This window comes from Phycodurus eques, chromosome 21 (genome assembly GCF_024500275.1).
Source record: "Phycodurus eques isolate BA_2022a chromosome 21, UOR_Pequ_1.1, whole genome shotgun sequence".
Lineage (NCBI taxonomy): Eukaryota > Metazoa > Chordata > Actinopteri > Syngnathiformes > Syngnathidae > Phycodurus > Phycodurus eques.
In genome coordinates, this window is record NC_084545.1 from 3,127,212 (window position 1) to 3,149,522 (window position 22,311).

Here is a 22,311-nt window from a genome sequence, read left to right on the forward strand (position 1 = left end):
TGGTACTACAACAGACAACATAATATGTGTTTGTACCCAACTTTCCATAGTACTTCAATTGAAAGCAGCAGATATAATTTGGTACCTTTTAATCACATCAGAAAACAATTTTAAGAATGAATGAAAAGCATGTAATTTTTTTTTGTATTTAAGGAATCGCTCATTTCCTAATAAACTGCATAGTGAAATATACATTCAGATATTCAGTTGTACGCTAAAATATATTTCAATCACTTGGTAGGTTTGTAAAAAATACAGTATATATATATAAACAGATTGTCCTTTCTTTGGATGCGATGCTGTATTGCACTCAAGCCGCTCGAGTCTCAAATGCGTCCCTTTGTGGTGGACCACAACCCACGTGGAGTCCGGTCTAGCTGCCCACCCCCCCCCCCTCCCCTTCCCGCCGTCACTGCTACGAGCTCCCTGCTGAGACACGAAGAATGGATTGAATTATATTAATAACAAATATTAAAAAGATATTCATTATTCAAAAAGAGTTTATGCACGTACGCGTCTCCGTGTGTTGCTTCTGGCAAATGTAGCTTATGAGGTCTTCACAGAAGAAATCGTTCCACAGGCCTTCGTGGATGAGGCCCGCGCAGTTCTCGCCGCTCTCGTGGCCGTGACCCCAGTTGTCGGGCTGGCCGGGCTTCCACTTCCTGCATTGGCCGACGCAACTGCAATATTTATCTCATAGCGTGACAAAAACATTTTAAAAAAAACAAAAAACATTTACGGAAAATTCATAACTGGCACCGGAGATGCTGGTTGCTAAATGTATTGTGTGTGCAGATGGCTAAAAATGTATTTTGCTGGTCAAACTTGGCTATGACAAGTTTTGTTCTGATAGACCAATCACAGGACAGAAAACTGCTGATGTCATTGTGAGAAAGAATTTGAAATACGATTGGTTAAAGAAACTGTAGTTGACGTTACATTGGCCAGCACAACTGATTGTGAAGAACAGGGGCAGATTAGATGCACATGGCAACACATAGAAGATGAAATCTCATTGGCCAGAAAAAACAAAAAACATACTGAAAGCAGTGCAGCCAAGAGGAATGCTATAAAATGAAAAGAATATACTGCTGGGAATAAATTAACACAAATCCATGGAACAAATAAAATATAGGATGTGATATAGCCCATTTGGATTCTTGGTTGCTAACCAAAACAGAAACGCTGACTGAGGTAATGTGAAGAGTCCCTCAGTGTAAATGAGTTCCATGCGTGATACTAAAGATGATCTTACAACACCCCCGGGCACTAAACCGGCATTAACTACTGAGCCTATTGGAACTCTTGGTTGTAAGCCAAAACAGCAGCACCTACAGGGACAACGGAAACAGCCTCTCGATAATTAGAGTGCAGCCAGTCTTGTAAACAAGATCCCAGAGAGGTTTTAAAGATGATTTTACATCGAACATGGACATCAAAGCATTTAAGGCCCAGCTCATTGGAACTCTTGGTTGCTAACCAAAACAGCAGTAGCACCGACCGAAACTAACGACGAAGCTCGACAACGTTGCACGCGCCCATGTTTATGTACCAGGAAGAAGACTGACTGTAGTCCTGTTTTAAACTCCAATTTCACTCGACTTAAATAGAAATATACCCTACTGCTGACATTCTGTTTAATATTTTCCAACAAAATGCTCCCAATAGATGCCTCTCCCATCTGCAGTTGAGTAAATACGAATTGACTGACGTGAAAGCTGGTCGGCTGCCGTCCAGCCAGCGCCAAACGTTCTCCTCCGCCCGGTCGGTCAGACCCATCCAGAAGTAACCCTTGCCGGTCGTCTGCGTCTGCAGCCATTTCTGAGGCAAAACAAAAAATAAGGTCATTTTTTCCACCCATCAAAAATACTTTTTTTTTTTTTTTTTTTTTTTTTTTTTAAATGAAAAATAAATGATTTGAGAGAAAAAAAATTCTTATTTCTAACAAATTTTTAAAATGTTTTTAAGGCTACTTTTTTAATCACTGTCGATCATTTCTATTTTTCATTGCAGATAACCATCAGAATGTTTTTCATCATTGTGTTGTTTGTCATCAGTGGGAGGATTCCTACCGAAAACCTTCTCCAAACAAAATCTCAAATTTGAGACTGAGTGGGACTCACCTGTTCCTCCATGTCGTGGATGATCAACAAGGAAGCAGAGTTTAGTTCACAAGCGGCCTTTGCGTCATCGAAGCTGTGTGGGTCTTTGGAGAACAAGTAGCACTTGTCCCTGTAGTGAAGCCACTCAGGTGGACAACCTGTGTGACAACCAATCATATCGTTGCAGGAGTCAAAAATCGTGAATCCCAGGTATATATCGCGGCTCTGTGATTTTTAACCGTTTTGTAAGGGTTTTTGCTGTATACATTTGGAGTTGCGCACCTCCCGTGCAGTTTCACGTCATAACGCAACATTTGTGCTACAACTATAAAAAGAAATGTAAATTATTTTATGTGGTCTCTCGATGTGGCAGGTTGTGGGTCAGGAACACATCCCCCGCAGTAAACGGTTTGGTACGATTGACGATAGCGGTCTTGGGGGAGGTCGTACCTGGGGCCTGCGGTGTCGGAGCGACTGTCTCATATTGAAGAGACACCGGAACCAAGGTTTTGACAACTCCCCGTATGGGAACTCCAGGTGGTCCCGGTGGTCCCGTAGGCCCCGGAGGCCCCACTGGTCCTTGCAGTCCCCTTGTCCCCTGCTCTCCGGCCGGCCCTATCGGACCCCGGATGCCCGGTGGGCCCTGTGCCCCCTGAGGACCGGGCTGGCCGTCTCTACCGGGCAGACCGGCTGTGCCCGGCTCACCTTTACCTCCAGGAGGTCCAGCCCTTCCCCCGGATCCCCTGGGGCCCTTGGACCCCGGGTTGCCCGGGACGCCTGGAAGGCCCCTTAAGCCTGGTAGACCTGGTGGACCTGGAATACCTTGCTCTCCTCTTGGCCCTCGTATCCCTGGGGCACCTTTGTCCCCTTTCTCGCCCTTCTGACCTGATTGACCGGTTGGTCCCGGAGGTCCTTTGTCCCCCCTTGACCCTCTGGGACCAGGAGGACCTGCAATCAAAAGTAGTGTAAGTAAAGGAACCGTGCATTTTTTAAAGTACTTGTCCTCATTTTGGTCCCAGGTGAGCCGATTTCGGCAGATAATTGCACGACAAGCATTTGCACTCACATTCACACCAATGGACAATCTGAAGTCCTTAATTAAGCTAGCACGTCCCAAACAAACAAACAAACAAACAGTTATATCACATCTTACCCTGTAGGATTGTGAAGTTGGTGATCAACTGGGAGTGCTTGGTGTCCACAAGCTTCATCTCCTCCATGATAATGGAGAGGCTGGTAACCTCCTTATCCAAGCGCGCCGCCAGGTCCTCCTGCTGGGATCGCATTCCGGCCGCGTCCACCCTCACGTCGGCCACGCTGCCGTTGAGGCTCAGCAGCAAGTCTGAGTGGCGGCCGACCGTTTCGGAGCATCCGCGGACGGCGTTGAGGTTGAGGTTGATGGCGCCCAGGAGCTGTGTGGTGAAGCTGACGTTGCCGGTCACCCGGTCTAGGTTCTGCTCCGACTCGTCCAGCCGCACCTCCAGACGCTCGAATTTGGATGACGTAAGGTTGGTGAAGTCCCTCTGCCGGTCCAGGATCTCCTTCAGGGACTGGTCGTGGACGTCTGCCAAGCTGCTGGTGTTCTGCAACTGGCCGGACACAAACGACAGCTGGGATCCGACCTCCTCCAGGCTATCGTTGTTGGCTTTGGAAAGCGCCGAGGCATTAGTTGCCAGAACGTGCAGGTTGTCCACTTTACTCCGAAGCCACTCGGTATCAGAGCGCGTCTGTCTGGTGGTCTGCTCCAGGCTTTGGAAGTCATTGCGGACTTTCTGGATATTCTGACTGCTGTCGTCCACGGAGCGGTGCAGAGCCTCGATGAGGACGCGCTGCTGCGCCTGCGTGAGGTTCAGGCCACCGACGCTCAGCAAGACCTGGTTCTGGAGTTTCACTTGCTGCTGGAGTTCTCGCTGCAGCCGGGTCGTGTCGTCCCGCAGACCCCCCAGGACACTGCCGTACGTGTGCAGGGTGCCGTTGACGAAGCGCAAGGCGGCCGTGTTGCCGTCCAACAGACCTCGGACGTAGGCCTGACCACTTTGGATTTCCGAGCCGAGGTTTTGCAGCTGGCTCAGCTTGACCTGGTCGCCGAGGAGGTGCTCCTCCATGCTGGACAGCTGCCTCTGGAGGGCCCACACCTTCCCCTTGAAGGCATGGATTGCTGTGGTGGCGTTCTCAGATTTTTCCCCACTTTGATCATCTGAAAATGGACATTTCTTTGATCATGAATACTGTGGCAGTTTTTTTTTTTAAGGGAAAGAGATTGTGTCACCGACCACTTATGCTACTCACAGAAAATTTCAGCTTCCTGAAATTTCACCCAAAAGCCAAATATCCCTAACTTTTTGGTCGTAGTGTAGGTTGACCTATGTACCTTTAAAACATGTACAACCGAACCCTGAAATCCGATGCCTCTGTGGTTTAACAATTCCGAAACTTGACTATTTTTTTGATTGGGCAAAATATGCTACACAACGTTGGAGTTTGGGCGAGACCCCAAAGTAGCTCATGATACTTCAGGTCAGCAAGCGTCAAAGGATTAAACTCACTGTGTGTTCTACTTTTTCTTTGGCTTTCTGTGGCCATTTTGCACCAGTTATTCTATTTGTAATAAAGTGAGTTCAAAGAAAAATAACTTGAAAAGTTAAGAACAATATATACTGAAATTATGCCATTGAAAAAAAAAAAAAAAAAAAAAAAAATCTGAACACATCAGAGGCAGACCAGCATCCTGGAATACAATTTATTCTACCTTAAAAATTCCTCTATCACTTTTTTTTTAAATGTGTAACTCCTAATCTCTGCAACACCAACAGCAAATCTACGTGATTTAGTGTAGATCAAATTATCTCTCAGTTTCAGCCGTTTGTGGGCCTCAGTCGTTTATGCCTCAAAGCCAGATTTAAGAGAGAAGAGTAGGATGGAACACGTCAGATAAAGCAAAAAACACTCACATAAATGTACTGTAAAACCCTATCACTAACTCGCCACATCAATTATTACCCAGTAACTTTTCGCAAGAAACTCTTGGTACGCTTACCTAGCTTTTTCAAGTCCGTCTCCACCGCGATAATCTTCCCCCCGTAGTTGGCGATGCCTTCAGACACGCTGTCGACTCTTTTCACCACTGCCACAAAACACAAGATGGAGGTTAGCATGGTCGTCGCCTCGGTGTACTTTACGCAGGAGCCAGAATGCCCTCCAACCACAGACATCATTTATGAAAAAAGGATGAGAGGAAAACGATGAAACTCGGGAAGAAATCTCGGGACATGTCTCGTAGACATGCAATAACGGTGGAAGTGATTAGTGTAACTCTCCGGATTAGGTCAAGCAAAGTAAATAACGTCAGCTTTAATTAGGTTTACTTTTAGAAAGAGACACACAGATCCCATAAAGATGGCCTGGGGGCCGTCAGTGACAGCGATTCAGGAAGGAGGACCTTCCCCAGGGATAGGAGCTGACCTGGCAGGAGGGGTCTTTAGTCAACGGGGGAATCAAAGACAACCCGGGGGAGGAAGCCGCCGTGGCAGGGGAGGCTCTTCACGCCCCCACAGGCGACACCGGCGTTCATTTCCTCTGGAATGTGTCTGGGATTTCAGGGAGTCAGCCCACCGCCAGCACCGGCCTCACCAGGGGAACGCGTCCTGAAAAGTGGGGACGACCTTGGGCTTCTGTGCTGGGAAGCTGGAGTACTTTGGGGGTGAGGAGCGCTCGGTGAATGGGACCAGACAAGTGATGACATAGAAAAATGAGCGGGCGAACAAAAGTCCATGATGAAATGCAGTGTTTCACAATGCAAGCCCACATTGGCAGCTCTTTTGTGCAATTACAGTACTGCGAAAAGAGTCTGAGACCATCCTGACACAACTTCTCTTTCACGCTGACTAAATAATAGGATAGCTGTGCAAGTCAGGGTTACGTTTAGCGTCAACAACAGCAGCTTTCTAATAAACTACCCAACTAAATATGGTCAGTACACCACTGCTCAAAGAATAGATCTAGCGGTGCCCTATGATCCCATTGCCAAAAAGACAACAAATACCCAAACCAAAGGTGAAAGGAGGTGAAAACATGACCCCTTTGTCACTTTCATTTCCGTTTCTGACTGTTTTTTTAAGGGAAAACGATGGAGCCCTGAGACACGCAGACCTCATTTCGCCTTTGCTTGTGTCAATCCGGTCAGACAGAGGTCACGTGGAAGAGGATGTCGCTGAGACGGCGGCCCGAACGGCGTCCCGACAAGTGTCATCGATTACTCCGGTTCTGGCTGCGAGACCATCTGGACCCGTGTCGGTGGACACCGAGCCGAGGTTCCCTTGACAGACTTTTGCACCGGTGCCAGTAAAAACCAAATTTGGCCAGAGTTGCGCTGAGTTCGCTTGCGGCCCATCTGGCATCGATTAGGTCCGCATGAAAGCGTGCAACAGAGAGCACGAGGGGGACATGGAGACGTACAGATAACCCCCTGAACAAATTAACATAAGTTCACTGTTTGAAAAAAAAAGAAAAAGAAAAGGGGCGGGGGGGGGGGGGGGGGGGGTCATATGGCAATGTTTATGACAATTATGTTTGGCGCATTCAGAGTCCAGTTCCCTGAAAGACCGAACCTGACCTGTTAAACGCGAAACTAAGACGTTTCGCTCCACTGCGTGCATGAGATTCGGTCGAATAAATGTAGTGAAATGGACACGATGGCCACCACATCCCGATAGTTGCAACTTGTAGGGTCAGCTCACCCGAATGTGCTTGACTGACCTGAACTTCGCTTCCTGGTACTTAAGCCAATAAAATGTGTTTATTGGTAAGCTTTTGGGAGGAAACACAGGCTGGCTTTTTTTCCGGGCCAAGACTGCTGACTCCAGCTCGACTTTTTACCGCATGGCAATGAGTGTTCTCACTGCCGTATCGCGATCTTTCAGTAAAGGTCTTTACATCTTGAGGGCAGCGCAGTGAGCTCGTGGTTAGCACGTGTGCCTCACAGTTCTGAGCTTCCGGGTTCAAATCACTGTGCGGTCGTGGCTTTTGTCCTGGTTTCCTCCCACATTTTAAAGACCTGCTGCTTGGTCGATCGAAGGCTACGTGCCAATGTAAGCGTAAACGGTCACTTGTCTAAATGTGCCCTGCGACTGGCTGAATCCCAGTCCAGAGAGTACCACGCCTCTCGCTCAAAGTCTGCTGAGATAAGGTCCAGCTCACCCGTAACCCAAAGCGCTATCGAAAATGGATCAGCCATCCATTTATCGAACTTCAATGGAACATTAACAAAAGACACACAAAAAATGAACTACAGTGTAAGAGCACACCCTGTGATGTCATACAAACCCTTTGATATTTTATCTGGATTTTTTTGGAAAAAATAGTCTGTAACGTGGACAAAAAGCAGAAATCTACCGAATTATAAAATACGCACATGTTCCTCATCTTACCTTTATATCCGAGTACGGCAACGGCTATGGTGAGGAGCGTACACAGCACATAGAGCAAGGCTATGGAGCTCTTCAGCGCCCATTCCTTCTTACATTTGGTGCACTGGGTGCCCTCCTGGATGGCTGTGGGGGGGGGAAAAACAAAAGTCTTTACATTGTGCTTTTATATACAAAGTAGGAAAACCTAAAAAGCGGGATTACGGGTAAAGCTTTTAGCTATGACTGGGACCTCCCACATCTGGACAAACACGGGCTTGGGGTCTACATGAAACAGTTCCCTTAAGGCCCCAGGGTGAGGAAGGGGCAAGGGACACCAAAACAACCCCCCACGTAGTTGTTTACGCTCCGGCTTATTTTCTTCCCTGCGCACCCCCGCAAAAATATTTCAACAAACTTAATGGCATAAGCAAAGTCTCCTGTGAGTAAACTGTTGTAACATCAACGTAATGGTTACACTGAAGACTACTGCGTGGATCAACCTTGCCATTCTTCCTATACTGTACAATTGGGAGTGGAGTCAACCTAAACGTTTGGGACTTGTGGAACACGCTTACGGGAACACAGCTGTGGTTCATTTGCAACTCAGGAAGTGTGTGCGCGTGTGTGCGCGAAGAGGTTAAGTTTTCATACACCTGCAACGAGTGTGTATACGCGCATCTGATAGCGATGCCAAGCGTTAAGTGAGCTGACCGTTTTGAAACTTGGCCGAACATTTGGCACTGTCGCGGCAATGTGCGAGAATTCATTTCCAACTCTGACAAATGTGTTTTTGAGACCACAGGCACACAATGCTCCATCAAATAAAAGGCCCAGTTGGTTCAGCTGGCGTTTGAGCGAGACCTAATGCGAGAACTCAGTGAAGGCACATGTAACATACCCAAAAGTGTTAACACTTGCTGCCTGTGTGTGAGAGAGCGAGCGAGAGAGACAGAAACCTCCCATTGTCCGCAGAAAGCGAAGAAATGAAATTCGTGTATTCGTCTCAAACATTTATTGAGGGTCAGAATGTCCCCCAGTCGGATGTGCTCTGACGCCGACACTGCCTAACCCCAAATTCTTTCTAATCCCAAAAGTATGTATTCCTAGCCTCTACCTCCTTAACCCAAACCTAATGCTACCTCCTAACCTGAAACCTCACTCCACACGCCAAGCCTAACCTTAACTCCATCTCCTAACCCTACCCTAATCAGTCCTCCTAACCTTTACCCAAGTGGACTTAACAGGACACGATTATAGAGTGCCAAAGCTTCCAACACTCATCCAGTTTAATTCCTATCAAAGCGTAGCTTCGATTAGCCAGCCCAGTCTCACTCTTGGGTTAATAGAAACATGTTGGCCCACTTGGAAGGAAGTTCACCTCACCGCGCTGGAGATTTACCGTAAATACAGAAAAAAAAAACTGAAAGTGAGAGAAAATGGGGGTGGGTGAAATGTAATACTACCCAACTCAAATGACCTCCAATGCTACAGTGGCCAAGTAAGTGATTTGTCACAAGTCCTTGTATGAATGCTCCTAATGACTGCAAGGCATCAAATTCTTAGAATTGATGGAAGATTCAATTTTCATGCTAGTTTTCATTCAAAACAGACGCCCATGAAAAACCTAACTGACAAGATGTACCGCAGTCAACCGGGAGACGAAAACTGTACAATCTAGTGTGGCAGTGCGGTGTCAGCCCTACACATCGTCGACGCTGTTATCGCTGCAAAAAGATTCAGAAAGCAACTAAAATGCACTTTAGCGCGACCACAGTTGAGTATTACTGACCGCACACTTTGCAGTGACCTCAGCTCCCAAAGCTCCAAAACGTTGGCCGGGGTTCAGACCCAAGTACTTGTGTGAAAGCCCACCTCGGCCTCTTTAAATTGTTTGAACACATATTTATACTTGTGGCGCAGCACAATGTCGACACGTGGTGGTTAACACAGCTGGCTTTGCGCCGCCCGGGGGCTACCAAAGTCTTTATCTCCTCCCTTGCTTTAAGCACACTAGTGATTGTTTGTTTGTTTTCCGGAAACAATGCAGATGATACTCATTCATTCATTCGAGTTCAAAAGAATGAACAAATAAATAGCAAAAACTGCATTTGTAGTGTACAGACACCATAAACACGGTTCCCAGCACACAGAAATTCCAGGATAGGACTCTGAATTCCCGCGTGGCCTCCAAGCGACAACACCAACGAAATGTTTTTCACCTTTGTCGCGCTAAAAGCCGAGATGCAAAATTCCGCGAGACGCAAAAGTATCCTGAGGTTTGCGTTGCGTGATTGTTGGCCTCTCGCAGACTTGTCGACGACGCCTGCCGATGACATTAAAACCAAAAGTCTTCTGGAAAAAAACATGAACAGGACGAGTCGCATCTCGCCAAGGGATGCACAAAACAAACAAAACCTGTGTGTTTCTTGGCCATGTACATCCCCGAACTTAAGGAATTCTGCTTTCTACCCCCATTTATTCCTAATCACTTATTCAACAAATAAATTAGGGCTTAGTGATAAAAACTCCTCTTTGGCAAACGTTTTCTTCAAGTCAGGATTTGCCTCCCTTATTAAAACATGACGTTTATTTACTGTACATAGCTGTCAGGGTTTCCGTGGTCACAGATGGGCACGCAAAGTGATGAGGTCACACGCTCCTGGCCTCCCCCTTAAAACGCACTCAACAGACTTCCAGGAACTAGATTGATTCCAAAAGGACAAATCAATGAATTAATGCTGGCATCACAATGAAAGGTAAATTGAATTAGCTAGTAAATGTTCAGTCCGGCATCAAACCTCATTGCCCCAATTGTCAAAAAGATTCTGTTTGACTTCAGTCTGCTGCCAAGTTTGTGAGGCAGGGGGGGGGGGGGGCGACAGAGCCCTCCGTGACTCATACGCATCTTGCTTTTCTCGCTGCCTGTGCGCGTGGACACGGATCGGTAACTTTCAGTGACCTTGAGGTGAGGCCTCTCTCCAAAAAAAAACAAACTCAAAATAAAGAGGATTTCCATGTGGATCTTGTCATGTTTCAAATAACGCGACATTGACGGCCTCAACATCCACATTTCGACGTGGAAATTGGCGAGAACAAGGACTCCCAAACTGGGCAGCACGGTGCCTCACAGTTCTGAGATTCTGGGTTTGAATCTCGACTTGGGCCTTCCTGTGTGGAGTTGATGTCAGTTTGGCAGAAAGACCCAAGAGTTGAATGATGTTTTCCAGGGCAGCAAATCTCGACGTACGCCCCAAAAAATGCTTCAAATAAAGACGCTGCAAATAAACTATTTTGTCTCCCGGGATTTTCAGCTTCTCCTCCCAATGTTGGCGTGCGCAATTAACACATTTCATTCTACCTGCCAATGACGCAATGAGAGGAAGTGCGGAATTAGGGCCAAAATTCCTCGGAGTTCATGGGATGGCTCTGGGGCCCTGGCAAAAAAATAAAAATAAAAAATTAAAACAACGGCTTTGTGTGTGGCTTCGCCTTTTTTATTAAGCGTGATGGAAACCAAACGCCTCCGTCACACAGGCTTGTGGTTGTAAGCGAGCGTCACTAAAACACCGCCAGAGAGCGGGGATTTAAGGAGGATTTTTTTTTTTTTTTACACTCTGGAAGGTGAGAAAGACAGCGCTGTGATGGATGAGCTGTGGAGGCCTGTTCCATTCATCCACACGAGAGTCTCTCCAGGATTGTGACATCATCCGGTTGAAAAATGAGGAAGACAAGAACAAGGCCTTTGGACAGGACGTGTCCAGCCAAAGGCGAGAAAAATCAATGCAGTTACAAGTAGGGAGTAGCAGAATGTGGTGTGCCGGGACCGCCGTAAACCGAGGACCCCCAGTAAAGTGAAGCAAATTTTGTCTCGTCTAAAGTTGAGCTCGGGATGTTCTCCTAAATCAGCTTGAATCCAAAGATAAAAGATTTAATATATTTCGAACGCATATCTTCTTGCCAATAAAATGACAAGTTGATTCGAGTAGCGGCAGCGTCCGTGCACCCTCGAGGCCTGCGTCCCCCACTTGGCAACCCCAGACCGTCGCCTCCCACGGGCCAGGAGGCCTCGCTGGGTTCTGCAAAGACTCAGAAAGACAAACAGGTCGACTTTCCAAAGAACTACATCAACAGTGGTGTTGGGATAGGGAATGGACTTACTCAGCGGAGGGGATTTAGGGGGCCTGCGGAGCGACTTGGGGTTCGGTTACAAAGCAAAACACGGGAGTTGAAACACTCAAAACAGTGCAGTGCCGCGTGTGCGCGCGTGTGTGTGTGTGTGTGTGTGTGTGTGTGTGTGTGGCCTACTGGCTAATGACCGCCTAATTAGCATCAAGATAACGATAGCAATGTAGGAAAGGCGATACCGGTGAAAAGGGGTACGCATAAAAACAGAATAAAGAAGATTTAATCCTATGAAAATAACACAACTCAAAAGCCGCCGTTCGTCCGACAGCGTACGCTCAAATTTTGATAAAGGGGTGTTTAACTTTCTGCTGCAAGAACTTGGAAAAAATGTTCTTCCTCCAAAAGGCAACTTAAACCATGTAAAAGGCAATGTTCCCAATCCAAATGTGAAAAACCTCCCAACGCAGTCAAAGCCAAGGCAAGTGCTTCAAAGCAAAATAAACAGTTCCATGACACCAGTCGGAGTAATGCCGAAATAAAATAAATAACATCGTCCCGCTGATGAGCAGCTGAGATAATAAACCCTTACCGCCTCCCCCCCAAAAAACGGAATTCAAGGCATGTCTTTCTGCGCCTGGCTCAGCTGTTGGAAATATTTTGGGGTAAAGGAGAACATATACTTCTGTGATGGTGTTCAGAACGTAGCGGCTTCTTGTCTCGATGACTGTTCTGACAAAGACAAACAACAGCCTTCACTACAGGACTTTACATTGACCTGCATGACGTTGAGGTCTTGATTCCATTCGGGTGGTACCTGGCAAGGAACATACCTGTCACTTTTTGCCCCTAGAAAAAGCTACAACCTTGGAATCCAATAATGTGGAGAGGAAAAGAAGCATACTCCAATTACAGTATATCCCAGTTTCTGACAGGATACATCTATGTTAAAACAGCTTAGTGTCTTCCTGGTTCGTCAAGTTCTTCCACAGAAATGTAAACGTCAAACTACAGTTCCTGTCCTGCTGCGAAAAACAGGAGGCCATAAAAGAGTCACGCAGAGTCCTGACAGATTAAATCGGACGCAACGGACCGCAGACATTTTATGTCCGGTGGTTGGTGGGCCACAGATGACTCCGTACATATTAATTAATACATTATTCCGTGACAGATAAGAAAATGCAATGTGGAGTAGGACCTTGTCTTTTTTCACTGGGGAATAGTCATGCTGGAACAGAAACTGGTACCCGAACCGTTTTCAAGATGAAAGAATAAGCATCCAAAAGAATTAGGATCTCGATGAACCACTGATCAATGAACTGATTGTCCGATTGACGCATGTCCGAAGTCCGTCATCCTTATAGAAAAGGAAGGGACCGAGGGCTCGACAAAAATGTGAATGGAAACAGGATGATCACTGGTGTGGATGCCTCACAACAATAACTCAGACTAAAGAGTGACAGCAAACCACATGCAGAACTTTCAATTACACGGTGAAACATCCAAAAGCAACACGAGCGTCGACACAAAGACGAGCAGGAGCCCGACGAACAGTCAGGCTCTCCGGGGCGGGCAACAATGGAAAAGTTAAGCGGCACCGTGGGTGCTGAAGTTCCTCCTGGGTGGTCTGCCATGTCCGCGGGCAGAGGGAGGCGTGGCCTCGACAATCGGAACCACGGCAAGCGAGCTGGAGCCGCGCAGCGCTGCCGGATTGTGTTCAGACGGACCGTAATGGATGATCAGTTACCACAAAGAGGAGATGTCTGACATCAGTGTGATGAATACGATTCAACGCCAGACCGCAGCTCTGTTTCTTTAAGGAGGAAACGCCTGACCGCAAATCAACATAATCAGGTGTAGCGTTTTATCGTTACGTGGTAACCGAAGTGCAATTTATGATTGCTTACAGTTGTACACGTTGCCTGCAAGGTTTTACTGTCAGAGGAACAATTTAAGACAATGAATCGAAGGCATTTTCAATATCAGCATTGGTAAAACTTTGCTGGGTAACGCTCCCCGGAATGTTTCGAAAATCCATCCCCAGAACCAGTTTCACGTAGCAACATAAAATCCGGTGGAAGTCTTCATCATGAGTCGATCGACCCAAAAAAGGTCTGAAGAAATCATAGCCAAGAAGACATTCCAAGGCTGCCATTTTGAATTGATACGGCCATTCTAGGAACAAAGTTGTTTTTCTTTTTTGATTAAATGTACTTTTCGTGGATAGTGCGTGCTTCAGGAGCACCACCCGGATGTTTTAGAAAATCCAGCCACGGAGAACCATGACATTTGGCAGGCATTTCTATCAGGAGTAGACGCTTTTGTTTCTCTCTCCCGTCTCGAAACTTTGTTCTGTTCGACTGATCAAGTGTGATTCTCAATAAACCTCAATTATAATACCACAGCGGAAGCTTAAAAACTCCACTGTGACACAGTAAAACTGTTCCGGCATAAAAGGGACACAGATTTTCCATTCTGCTTGACCTAACAGCCGAACAGGACAAAAACAAAAGGAGTCGACTCACCAAAAGTCCCAAGAACCCATGCCTAAAAAGAGAAGTCTTCCATTTTAGTTTGAAATGGCCGTTTTATCTTACTTTCCAAGGCTTCTTCAAAAACTTGTCCTAGAGATCTAGTCAGATGACTACCGAATTTGAACCACATACAGCAGACAGATGATTGATGCTAAATTGTGAGTAATAGGCGTCGATAGTGCGTGCGGGTGGAGCATGGCAACAAAATTGGACGACTCAACATAAAACGCAAAACTCTAAGACCTCAGCCCCACAAGATCAAAGCTGGCCCATACGTCTTTTGGGGTGATGAATGTCTCATCCTGAAGAGATTCATTGGCATCACCCTACGAACAGAAGTGTCTATAGAAGTGTGTCAGTGCAATAACTCTGATTTCCTTCAAACTCGCATTGAGTCCGCCGTCCGCCACGTGTCCCAACTTTCATATACATATGCCCGACAGCCATTAGGGTGGGATTTAAATCAAGTTCTAGCTTCTCCACGGACTGGGGTTAAGTTCAACAACTTAATATGTGCAGCTTTGCACCAAAAACTGCTAATACTTTAACTTGGGGCATCCCTTCTCTTTCCAATTATATGCTTGCCATGTGAAATGTCATTATCCTTCTGATAGAAATCTTCATCTTCCAAAGCAGGAAGTTGAGAGTTGATCTTTGGCATCCCGATTTTTATGATTGAGATGTGCTAGGGTTTTACAGTTTGTACAAAAAAGGGGGAGGAACTGGATTCCCCAAATACATTGCGTCTGTGTGTTCCGCTGCTGGGAAGTGTTTGGGATTTAAGTGCTCGACGGACGCCGGAGACTTGCAAATATAAAATCGATTACGTCAGGTGAGACGCCGTTTTCGAAAGCGCTCTAACACACGAGCACAGAACAGAAGAGACGCAGAGCTCGCCAACACTGAACAATTTTATCGCGTTTTCACAGGAGACGCTAAAAGGACACAGGTGCCTTGGATTGCTTCCCGCTGTATGTTGAATTACCAAATCAATGAGTCAGACCCTCGTATTGAAAGCTGTTCAAAATATTTTTAAAAAAGGCCCGGCGAACTCCAGCAACAGCTCCCCTGACATCTGCATGTGGGTCACGTCAAGGACACCGGGGTTATTACGGTGTGAGTCGCAGAGATGGAGGGGTGGAGGGTTTTGTTTTGGGAAGAGTGTTGGGGTTGCGGGTAGACTGCTGCTTTTCATCACCGAAGAAAAAGTGCATCAGAAAATCCTGCAACAGAGCCATAATAAAAGTAATAACTACCAGCTCTTGTGCCAAATCTCTTTGCATCGCAACTGGGTGAGTGGACTTACAGTTGTTTGATGTCAACTAATGAATGAGTGATGCCAGACAGGACTTTACATTGAGCCGTTCCTAAAACCGCAGGATGTTGGGGTCTTGAATCCAATGGGGTGGTACCCTGCAAGGGACATACCTGTACCTTTTTGAGCCTGGGAAAGGTATACAACCAGTTACGTTGGAGTCCAAGAATTTGCACTCTGGGTAGACGAACAGAAATTGACACAACTGACAGAGTGCAAGTATTTGGTATGAGAGGTATGGTGATGAAGTTGTCATTGGTAAAACAACCTGTCGCACCTCAGTTTTTGCTCTTGCTGTTGTTTTTGGAGAGAAGTGTCACGTTTCCAAAACGTGGTCCACCCCATTTCAGTTGTCCACAGTATGGTTTGGTACAATTGATGGCAGGGATGGCAATGGCTGCATTGAGTCTTAGTTATGCCAAAGATTTCATCCTGTTTGAGAGTTTTTCCTTCCAAAGTGCTCACACACATCAGGGGTCTCTTTGTAATGTACGAATGCTCCTAGCTCGCTCCAGCTGACTCTTTTCATGTCAAATCTCTTATCTCATCACCCAGGAGCCCATCCGTCCTCTTCCCGTTCTTCCCTCGAACACCGGCTGCATCTCTTCCACCTTCTCCCACTTCCCCATTCACTCCCTTCCCGTCTCCCCGGGATGAAATATTCCCTCGTCGGCTTCTTATCTCGCCTCTAGTCTCTCTGGCAGTACATCATCTCATTTTTTTTAATTGATGTACTACATCAAACACACTGCAAAGCATCACATGACAGTATGTGTTAAACTCATCATATTGCTGAGTAATAGGAAGGAGATTATGTTTGACACTACGTTAACCAGGGTGGATGAGATGTTGGTTCGTAGGCGGTGGGAACCCTGAACCAATCGATGACGTGATGACATCTGCGGTTGCACGCATGAGAAACCCGACACCCAATTGTGGCTCCAGGAATGTTTTGAGCCTGAGATGGTGAAACCATAACCAGTACAGTAAGAAAATTAGCACACTTTGGGTTCATCGATGTCCACTTGCCTTGTCATGTGTTGGAATGGGAGGAGAAAGTCTAATAACCACCATCTAGACTTGAGTGCACCTCCGAGGAAACGCTTCTCCTCATTTCAACAAAGATTATTGGCCATAAACAACCGGTTATCCCGCCATACACACAGTGGCATAAGACTGATTTTGCCTTGACAAAACTCAACCATTCCAACACACACAAATTTGAGCTTTTGGAGAACATGGCTTGTTTAGACTGCGAGAACAATTGCCTAAATTTAGGCAGGCGTAGTACACTACAATGGCCAGGAACCCTTTAGGCGAGGTTCGCACGGCTGAAAATATCTCTGATCGGATGAGTCCTCGCCACGTTTCCTTACACCTGTCACGTTTGAAAAGTCTGGTCACCTCAAAACGGGCAGTAGGATCCAGCATGCGCCGAGAGCAAAAGGTTCTTGGCAATTTCCGTGGCAATTCGGCTTAAAGATGCTGGTACTCGCCTACAGGGTCGTACACAATGTTCCCACCTAGCGAACGTGGTATGGTCAGGAACCGTAATTCCTGATCTGGCTCGGGTTTCCAGAGCATCTGTATGCAGGATCGGAGTGATGTCACAGCATCGCTGGTACTCAAAAAGTAGTACCCCTCATGTTTGGAAATTGAACTTAGCGGGTTTAGTAGCTGCTTAAAGTCTTCCACTATTGCAGATCACCTTGGGCATGGACTCCCAACCTTGTTATCTTGGTGTTGATCTGCCCACTTTTGGTCACAGCACATCATAAATGCGGCAAAATCCCAATCTCCTCACGTCTCTACGTCTGTTTCCAACATTTATTTCTCTGATTCAAGGTTTGTGGTTTCAAACCGACTGCCAGCATACGAGCTCGAAAGCGGTGTGACGTCTGACAAAAAGCCCCAATCAGATGCATTGTTTTTTTTTATCTCACTCCCCCCTACAGAGATGAACAAACATGTTTAAACCTTGAGTACTGTGGCAGCCGTCCAGGTATGCCATATGAGCTCACTCAGCGATGTACAGTATGGGTGTTTCATCTGGCGTACAAGTCAAACAAATGTCTTTTTGTGCATTTGTCATACATACGTGTAAAATAGAGATTGAGAAACTAGTACGCGTATGTTTCAGTCCAGAAAAGCCGACACATTACTTTTCAAAATGGCAAATAGAACTGTTTTGTTGTTGTTAAAAGGTGCTTCAAGAGTCACCGGTGTTAGCATTCGTCTTTAATGAGATTCATGCACACTGGCTTGCACCTTGACGCTGATGTCATGGAGCTAATAGTGGATCGCGGACGCTAAAGAGTGTGCAAAGTCAAGAGTTCATCGGAATAAAAGACTTCCCCGCGCTCCTCATGGCTTTCTAATCTAAGCCCCGGCTCGGACTCGGGCTGGCAAAAACAAACAGGATGCTCCTCCTCGGGTGACTCGGATGACAGGGAATGTGTTTGAACACAGTTTGAGGGCTCTGCTCTGCCGACGCAGAGCTAAAAACCTCTTCCCCCCACCCCAAATATGAAGACTGAACCGTGAACCCAAATGTGTGAATGACTGGTAATATTTTACGATGTACCAAAAAAAAAAAAACGCAATGAAGCATCACAGTGAGAGGTTATGGATCATAAAAAAAAAAAAAAACATGCCACACGTAGAGAGCAGAGTTGTTAATACATAAAATGTGGGCCAGAGGAGTTCCATTCATCCAAATTATATGGGGTACGGTAGATAAAAACGCAATATTTGCTTCACAGGACATCTGTACAAAGAGAAATCCCACTTAGTTAGACATATACAACCCCGATTCCAATGAAGTTGGGACGTTGTGTAAAACATAAAGCAAAACAGAATGCAATGATTTGCAAATCACCTTGAGAATCATCAGAATTAGAATCATCTTTATTTGCCAAGTATGTCCAAAAAACACACAAGGAATTTGTCTCCGGTGATTGGAGCCGCTCTCGTACGACAACAGACAGTCAATTGACAGAGAACACTTTTGAGACATAAAGACATTGACAAAAAAAAAAAAAAAAAACAGTCACTGAGCAATAAAGGTTTGCTAGTTGTCTGGTAATGCCGGTACATTTTTATTTTTTATTTTTGACAATTGTGCAAAAAGATGCAGAGTCTTCTAGCACTTAGAGCACTTTGAATGACTAATAACCTATATTGAATTGAATACACTACAAAGACAAGATATTTAATGTTCAAACTGATAAACTTGATTGTTTTTAGCAAATAATCATTAACTTAGAATTGTATGGCTGCACCACGTTCCAAAAAAGCTGGGACAGGTGGCAAAAAAGACTGAGAAAGTTGAGGAATGCTCATCAAACACCTGTTTGGAACATCCCACAGGTGAACCGGCTAATTGGGAACAGGTGGGTGCCATGATTGGGTAGAAAAGGAGCTTCCCTGAATTGCTCAGTCATTCACAAGCAAAGCTGGGGCGAGGTTCACCTCTTTGTGAACAAGTGCGTGAGAAAATAGTGCAACAGTTAAAGGACAATGTTCCTCAACGTACAATTGCAAGGCAGTTAGGGATTTCATCATCTACGGTCCATAATATCATCAAAAGGTTCAGACAATCTGGAGAAATCACTGCATGTACGCGGCAAGGCCAAAAACCAACATTGAATGCCCGTGACCTTCGATCCCTCAGGCGGCACTGCATCAAAAACCGACATCAATGTGTAAAGGATATCACCACACGGGCTCAGGAACACTTCAGAAAACCAATGTCAGTAAATACAGTTTGGCGCTACATCCGTAAGTGCAACTTGAAACTCTACTATGCAAAGCAGAAGCCATTTATCAACGACACCCAGAAACGCCGCCGGCTTCTCTGGGCCCGAGCTCATCTAAGATGGACTGATGTAAAGTGGAAAAGTGTTCTGTGGTCCGACGAGTCCACATTTCAAATTGTTATTGGAAATTGTGAATGTCGTGTCCTGCCAATGGCATGGGTAACTTACACATCTGTGAAGGCACCATTAATGCTGAAAGGTACGTACAGGTTTTGGAGAAAAATATGCTGCCATCCAAGCAACGTCTTTTTCACGGACGCCCCTGCTTATTTCAGCAAGACAATACCAAACCACATTCTGCACATGTTACAACAACGTGGCTTCGTAGTAAAAGAGTGCGGGTACAAGACTGTCCTGCCTGCAGTCCAGACCTGTCTCCCATTGAAAATGTGAGACGCATTATGAAGCGTAAAATACAATAACGGAGACCCCGGACTGTTGAACGGCTGAAGCTGTACATCAAGCAAGAATGGGAAAGAATTCCACCTACAAAGCTTCAACAATTAGTGTCCTCAGTTTCCAAACGTTTATTAAATGTTGTTAAAAGAAAAGGTGATGTAACACAGTGGTAAACATGTCCCTGTCCCAGCTTTATTAGAACGTGTTGCAGCCATAAAATTTATTAAAGTTAATGATTATTTGCTAAAAACAATAAAGTTTAACAGTTTGAACATTAAATATCTTGTCTTTGTAGTGTATTCAATTAAATATAGGTTGAACATGATTTGCAAATCATTGTATTCTGATTTTATTTATGTTTAACACAACGTCCCGACTTCATTGGAATTGGGGTTGTACATAGATTTTTTCAAATATTGACCTTTGCTCTAATAGACGACATGCCGTAATAAATCACTGCTGCTGTCGCTACTCAAACAGCACTGGTAAAAAACAAAAAAAGTAAAAATGCAAATGTGGCATCTGTAAAGCTGGCACTGCAGGGGTTAAAGAGCATAAGCTATAAACCATTGACCCGGAAAGCTGATCATGATTTATTTGTTGCAATGTAATTTTAGAAGCATTTGTCCAAATAAAGGCTGCCATTGTGAGTCAACAAACACCTCAAGTCACAAATAATACAGTACATGCATTCCACAGCAGAATTCAAGCTTCTTACCTGCCGATTTTAACGCGAATTCTTACGCCAAAACAATTTTCAAAATAGCCTGCGATCAAACTTCACCCCTCAAAGTGACCAACGCCTTTTTTTTTTTTTTTTTTTTTTATTAATCTGGCGACTGAGCTGCAAATCCAACATAAATCATTTTTTCCAGTGGCGAACTAGTTCATTAAAACCAAACTGCCAGATTGTGTGCTTCATAACAGAGTGAGCGCTTCGCAAATTTCATATTGCGTAACGTTGCATAGTTGAGGTCTCAGCCGTGTTTGCGTGAGTCAGTGTTTTTGGGTGGGGGATAGGGGTGGATTTATTTGGAGAAAAGGTTCGAGAAAAGTTCTCGACCCACATTTGACGTTAGCCACATTTCCCTGCCAGGATATAAACATGCTAGTTGTCCTTAGCATGGGGGATATCAAGGTGGGGAAGTGGGGGTGTCATCTTAATTAAGGGGGTGGGGGGGGGGGGGGGGGAGTATAAAAGGTGACATCACTCACCAAAGCGCTTGTATCCAAAAGACTGTCCTTCCTCCTCGTCTGCAAAGTCGTCTGCGTGACATAATCAGAAACACATGACATAAATAGCTTGCACTCGCGCGGCTGCAAACAAATGTCAAGCCTAAAAAATGACTTACGATGTTTATTATGATACATTGCGACAAATTTGTGGGCTCCTTTGAGGTCTCGGAACGCCGTAAATAGCCCCACGTGCCGCAGTTTGCCCACCACCCTGGCTTCAATTTCTCCCGGGTTGTTGACAGTAAACCTAATTACACTCTGCTACACTACACTGAAGAACATCAGGTCTTAATGGTAAACAGATGGGGGGGGGGGGGGGGGGGGGCTGATGAAATGTTTTGGTGCGGGAGGGAAGAATGGAGGAGGAGTCACTTTAGTAGTAAACTACTAGTGATGTCAACCGTGCATCACTTTGGAGCACTATTGCAGGAAGATGCTAACAATGCTAATCAACTATCCATTGTTTTGTTTTGTTTTTTTAAACGCTTTTTTCCCCCATGAGTGAGATGGAGCCTATCCCAGCAACCCATGCAACTACAAGGAGAACATTTTAAGGAGATTCTAATCATAATTCGACTGCAAAAGCATCACAATGCGTTGGCATGACTAAAATAATAATAATAATAAGAAGAATAGTGTACCTTTCATTGCGTTTTGATAAGGGGGCAGAAGAAGACACGAGGAGCGCTGTCTGTCACTTTGTGCGCATCTCAGCATCCGGCACAACGTGTAACAAAAAAGTAAAAGTTACCCAAGCGTACAAATGACAAATGCTAAAGAAATCAAAGAAGTAATTCAAACCCCCTCCCCCCCCAAAAAAAACAAAAAAAAACAAAAACAAAACAAAAAATTACGCCTCTGGTTGAAATTCCATCGTTGTTGTGCTTCCTTTCAGCGGCAGTGATGTGATGTGATGTTTCTGTCTCTCGCTGTCTCTTGCCTGCGAGAAGAAGTCAAGCTAAACCCAACAACTTCCGGTGGTTACTTTCACCGCTAAAGTAACCACCGGAAATTCGGCGTTTGGGATTTATCAACGCAACAAAACCCACAAAAGACGATGTTTTCATTTACAGTACGTTACAAATTCACATTGTAAATTCTGTATAGCGTGTGTGAGGTATAAGTATAACTCAACATTCGACTCATCATTCAATCCCTCGAGAATCCAGGTTAGCATGTATCATATAAACCGTACCATATTTTAATGTCTTCTATCCATATTCATCGTGCCATTGAATGTTATAACTATGCTGGTATTACTATCTTGATTCAAATTTATTACAAGCCTCCTTTTTTATTGAGTGAGATAGGATAGGAAGCGGTACGCCGTCGACAAACTCTTATTGTGAAGGCCAAACTAAATCCGGTCGCAAACATCCT

The 22,311-nt window shown here is 45.4% G+C and overlaps 1 protein-coding gene across 4 annotated transcripts; it reads right to left on the bottom strand.

Annotated features, from left to right (window-relative positions):
- Nucleotides 1–72: 72 nt before the first annotated feature.
- Nucleotides 73–21,866, bottom strand: LOC133396677 (collectin-12-like). 4 transcript variants are annotated; one of them, XM_061666766.1, is made up of 10 exons: nt 21,573–21,866; nt 20,911–20,961; nt 7,529–7,651; nt 5,140–5,226; nt 3,256–4,299; nt 2,553–3,050; nt 2,124–2,260; nt 1,712–1,821; nt 514–662; nt 73–426 (listed from the first exon to the last, which is right to left on the bottom strand). In XM_061666766.1, exons 1-10 carry the CDS (start codon nt 21,646–21,648, stop codon nt 416–418), a joined length of 2,286 nt encoding a protein of 761 aa, XP_061522750.1. In that variant the 5' UTR covers nt 21,649–21,866; the 3' UTR covers nt 73–415. The 4 variants fall into 4 exon arrangements, with proteins under 4 accessions (XP_061522750.1, XP_061522749.1, XP_061522751.1 ...); XM_061666765.1 differs by having other exon boundaries at nt 73–429; XM_061666767.1 differs by lacking the exon at nt 21,573–21,866 and adding an exon at nt 21,048–21,202 and having other exon boundaries at nt 73–429.
- Between the last annotated feature and the right edge of the window lie 445 nt (nt 21,867–22,311).

Bases quoted from the DNA above. Each gene is read 5' to 3' on its own strand.
- LOC133396677 (XM_061666765.1), bottom strand. From the start codon at position 21,648: ATGCTGAGATGCGCACAAAGTGACAGACAGCGCTCCTCGTGTCTTCTT. The intron at 4,300-5,139 runs GTAAGCGTACCA...GTCCATTTTCAG, and splicing joins GACGGACTTGAAAAAGCTAG to ATGATCAAAGTGGGGAAAAA. The intron at 2,261-2,552 runs GTACGACCTCCC...GTTGTCACACAG, and splicing joins TCCGACACCGCAGGCCCCAG to GTTGTCCACCTGAGTGGCTT.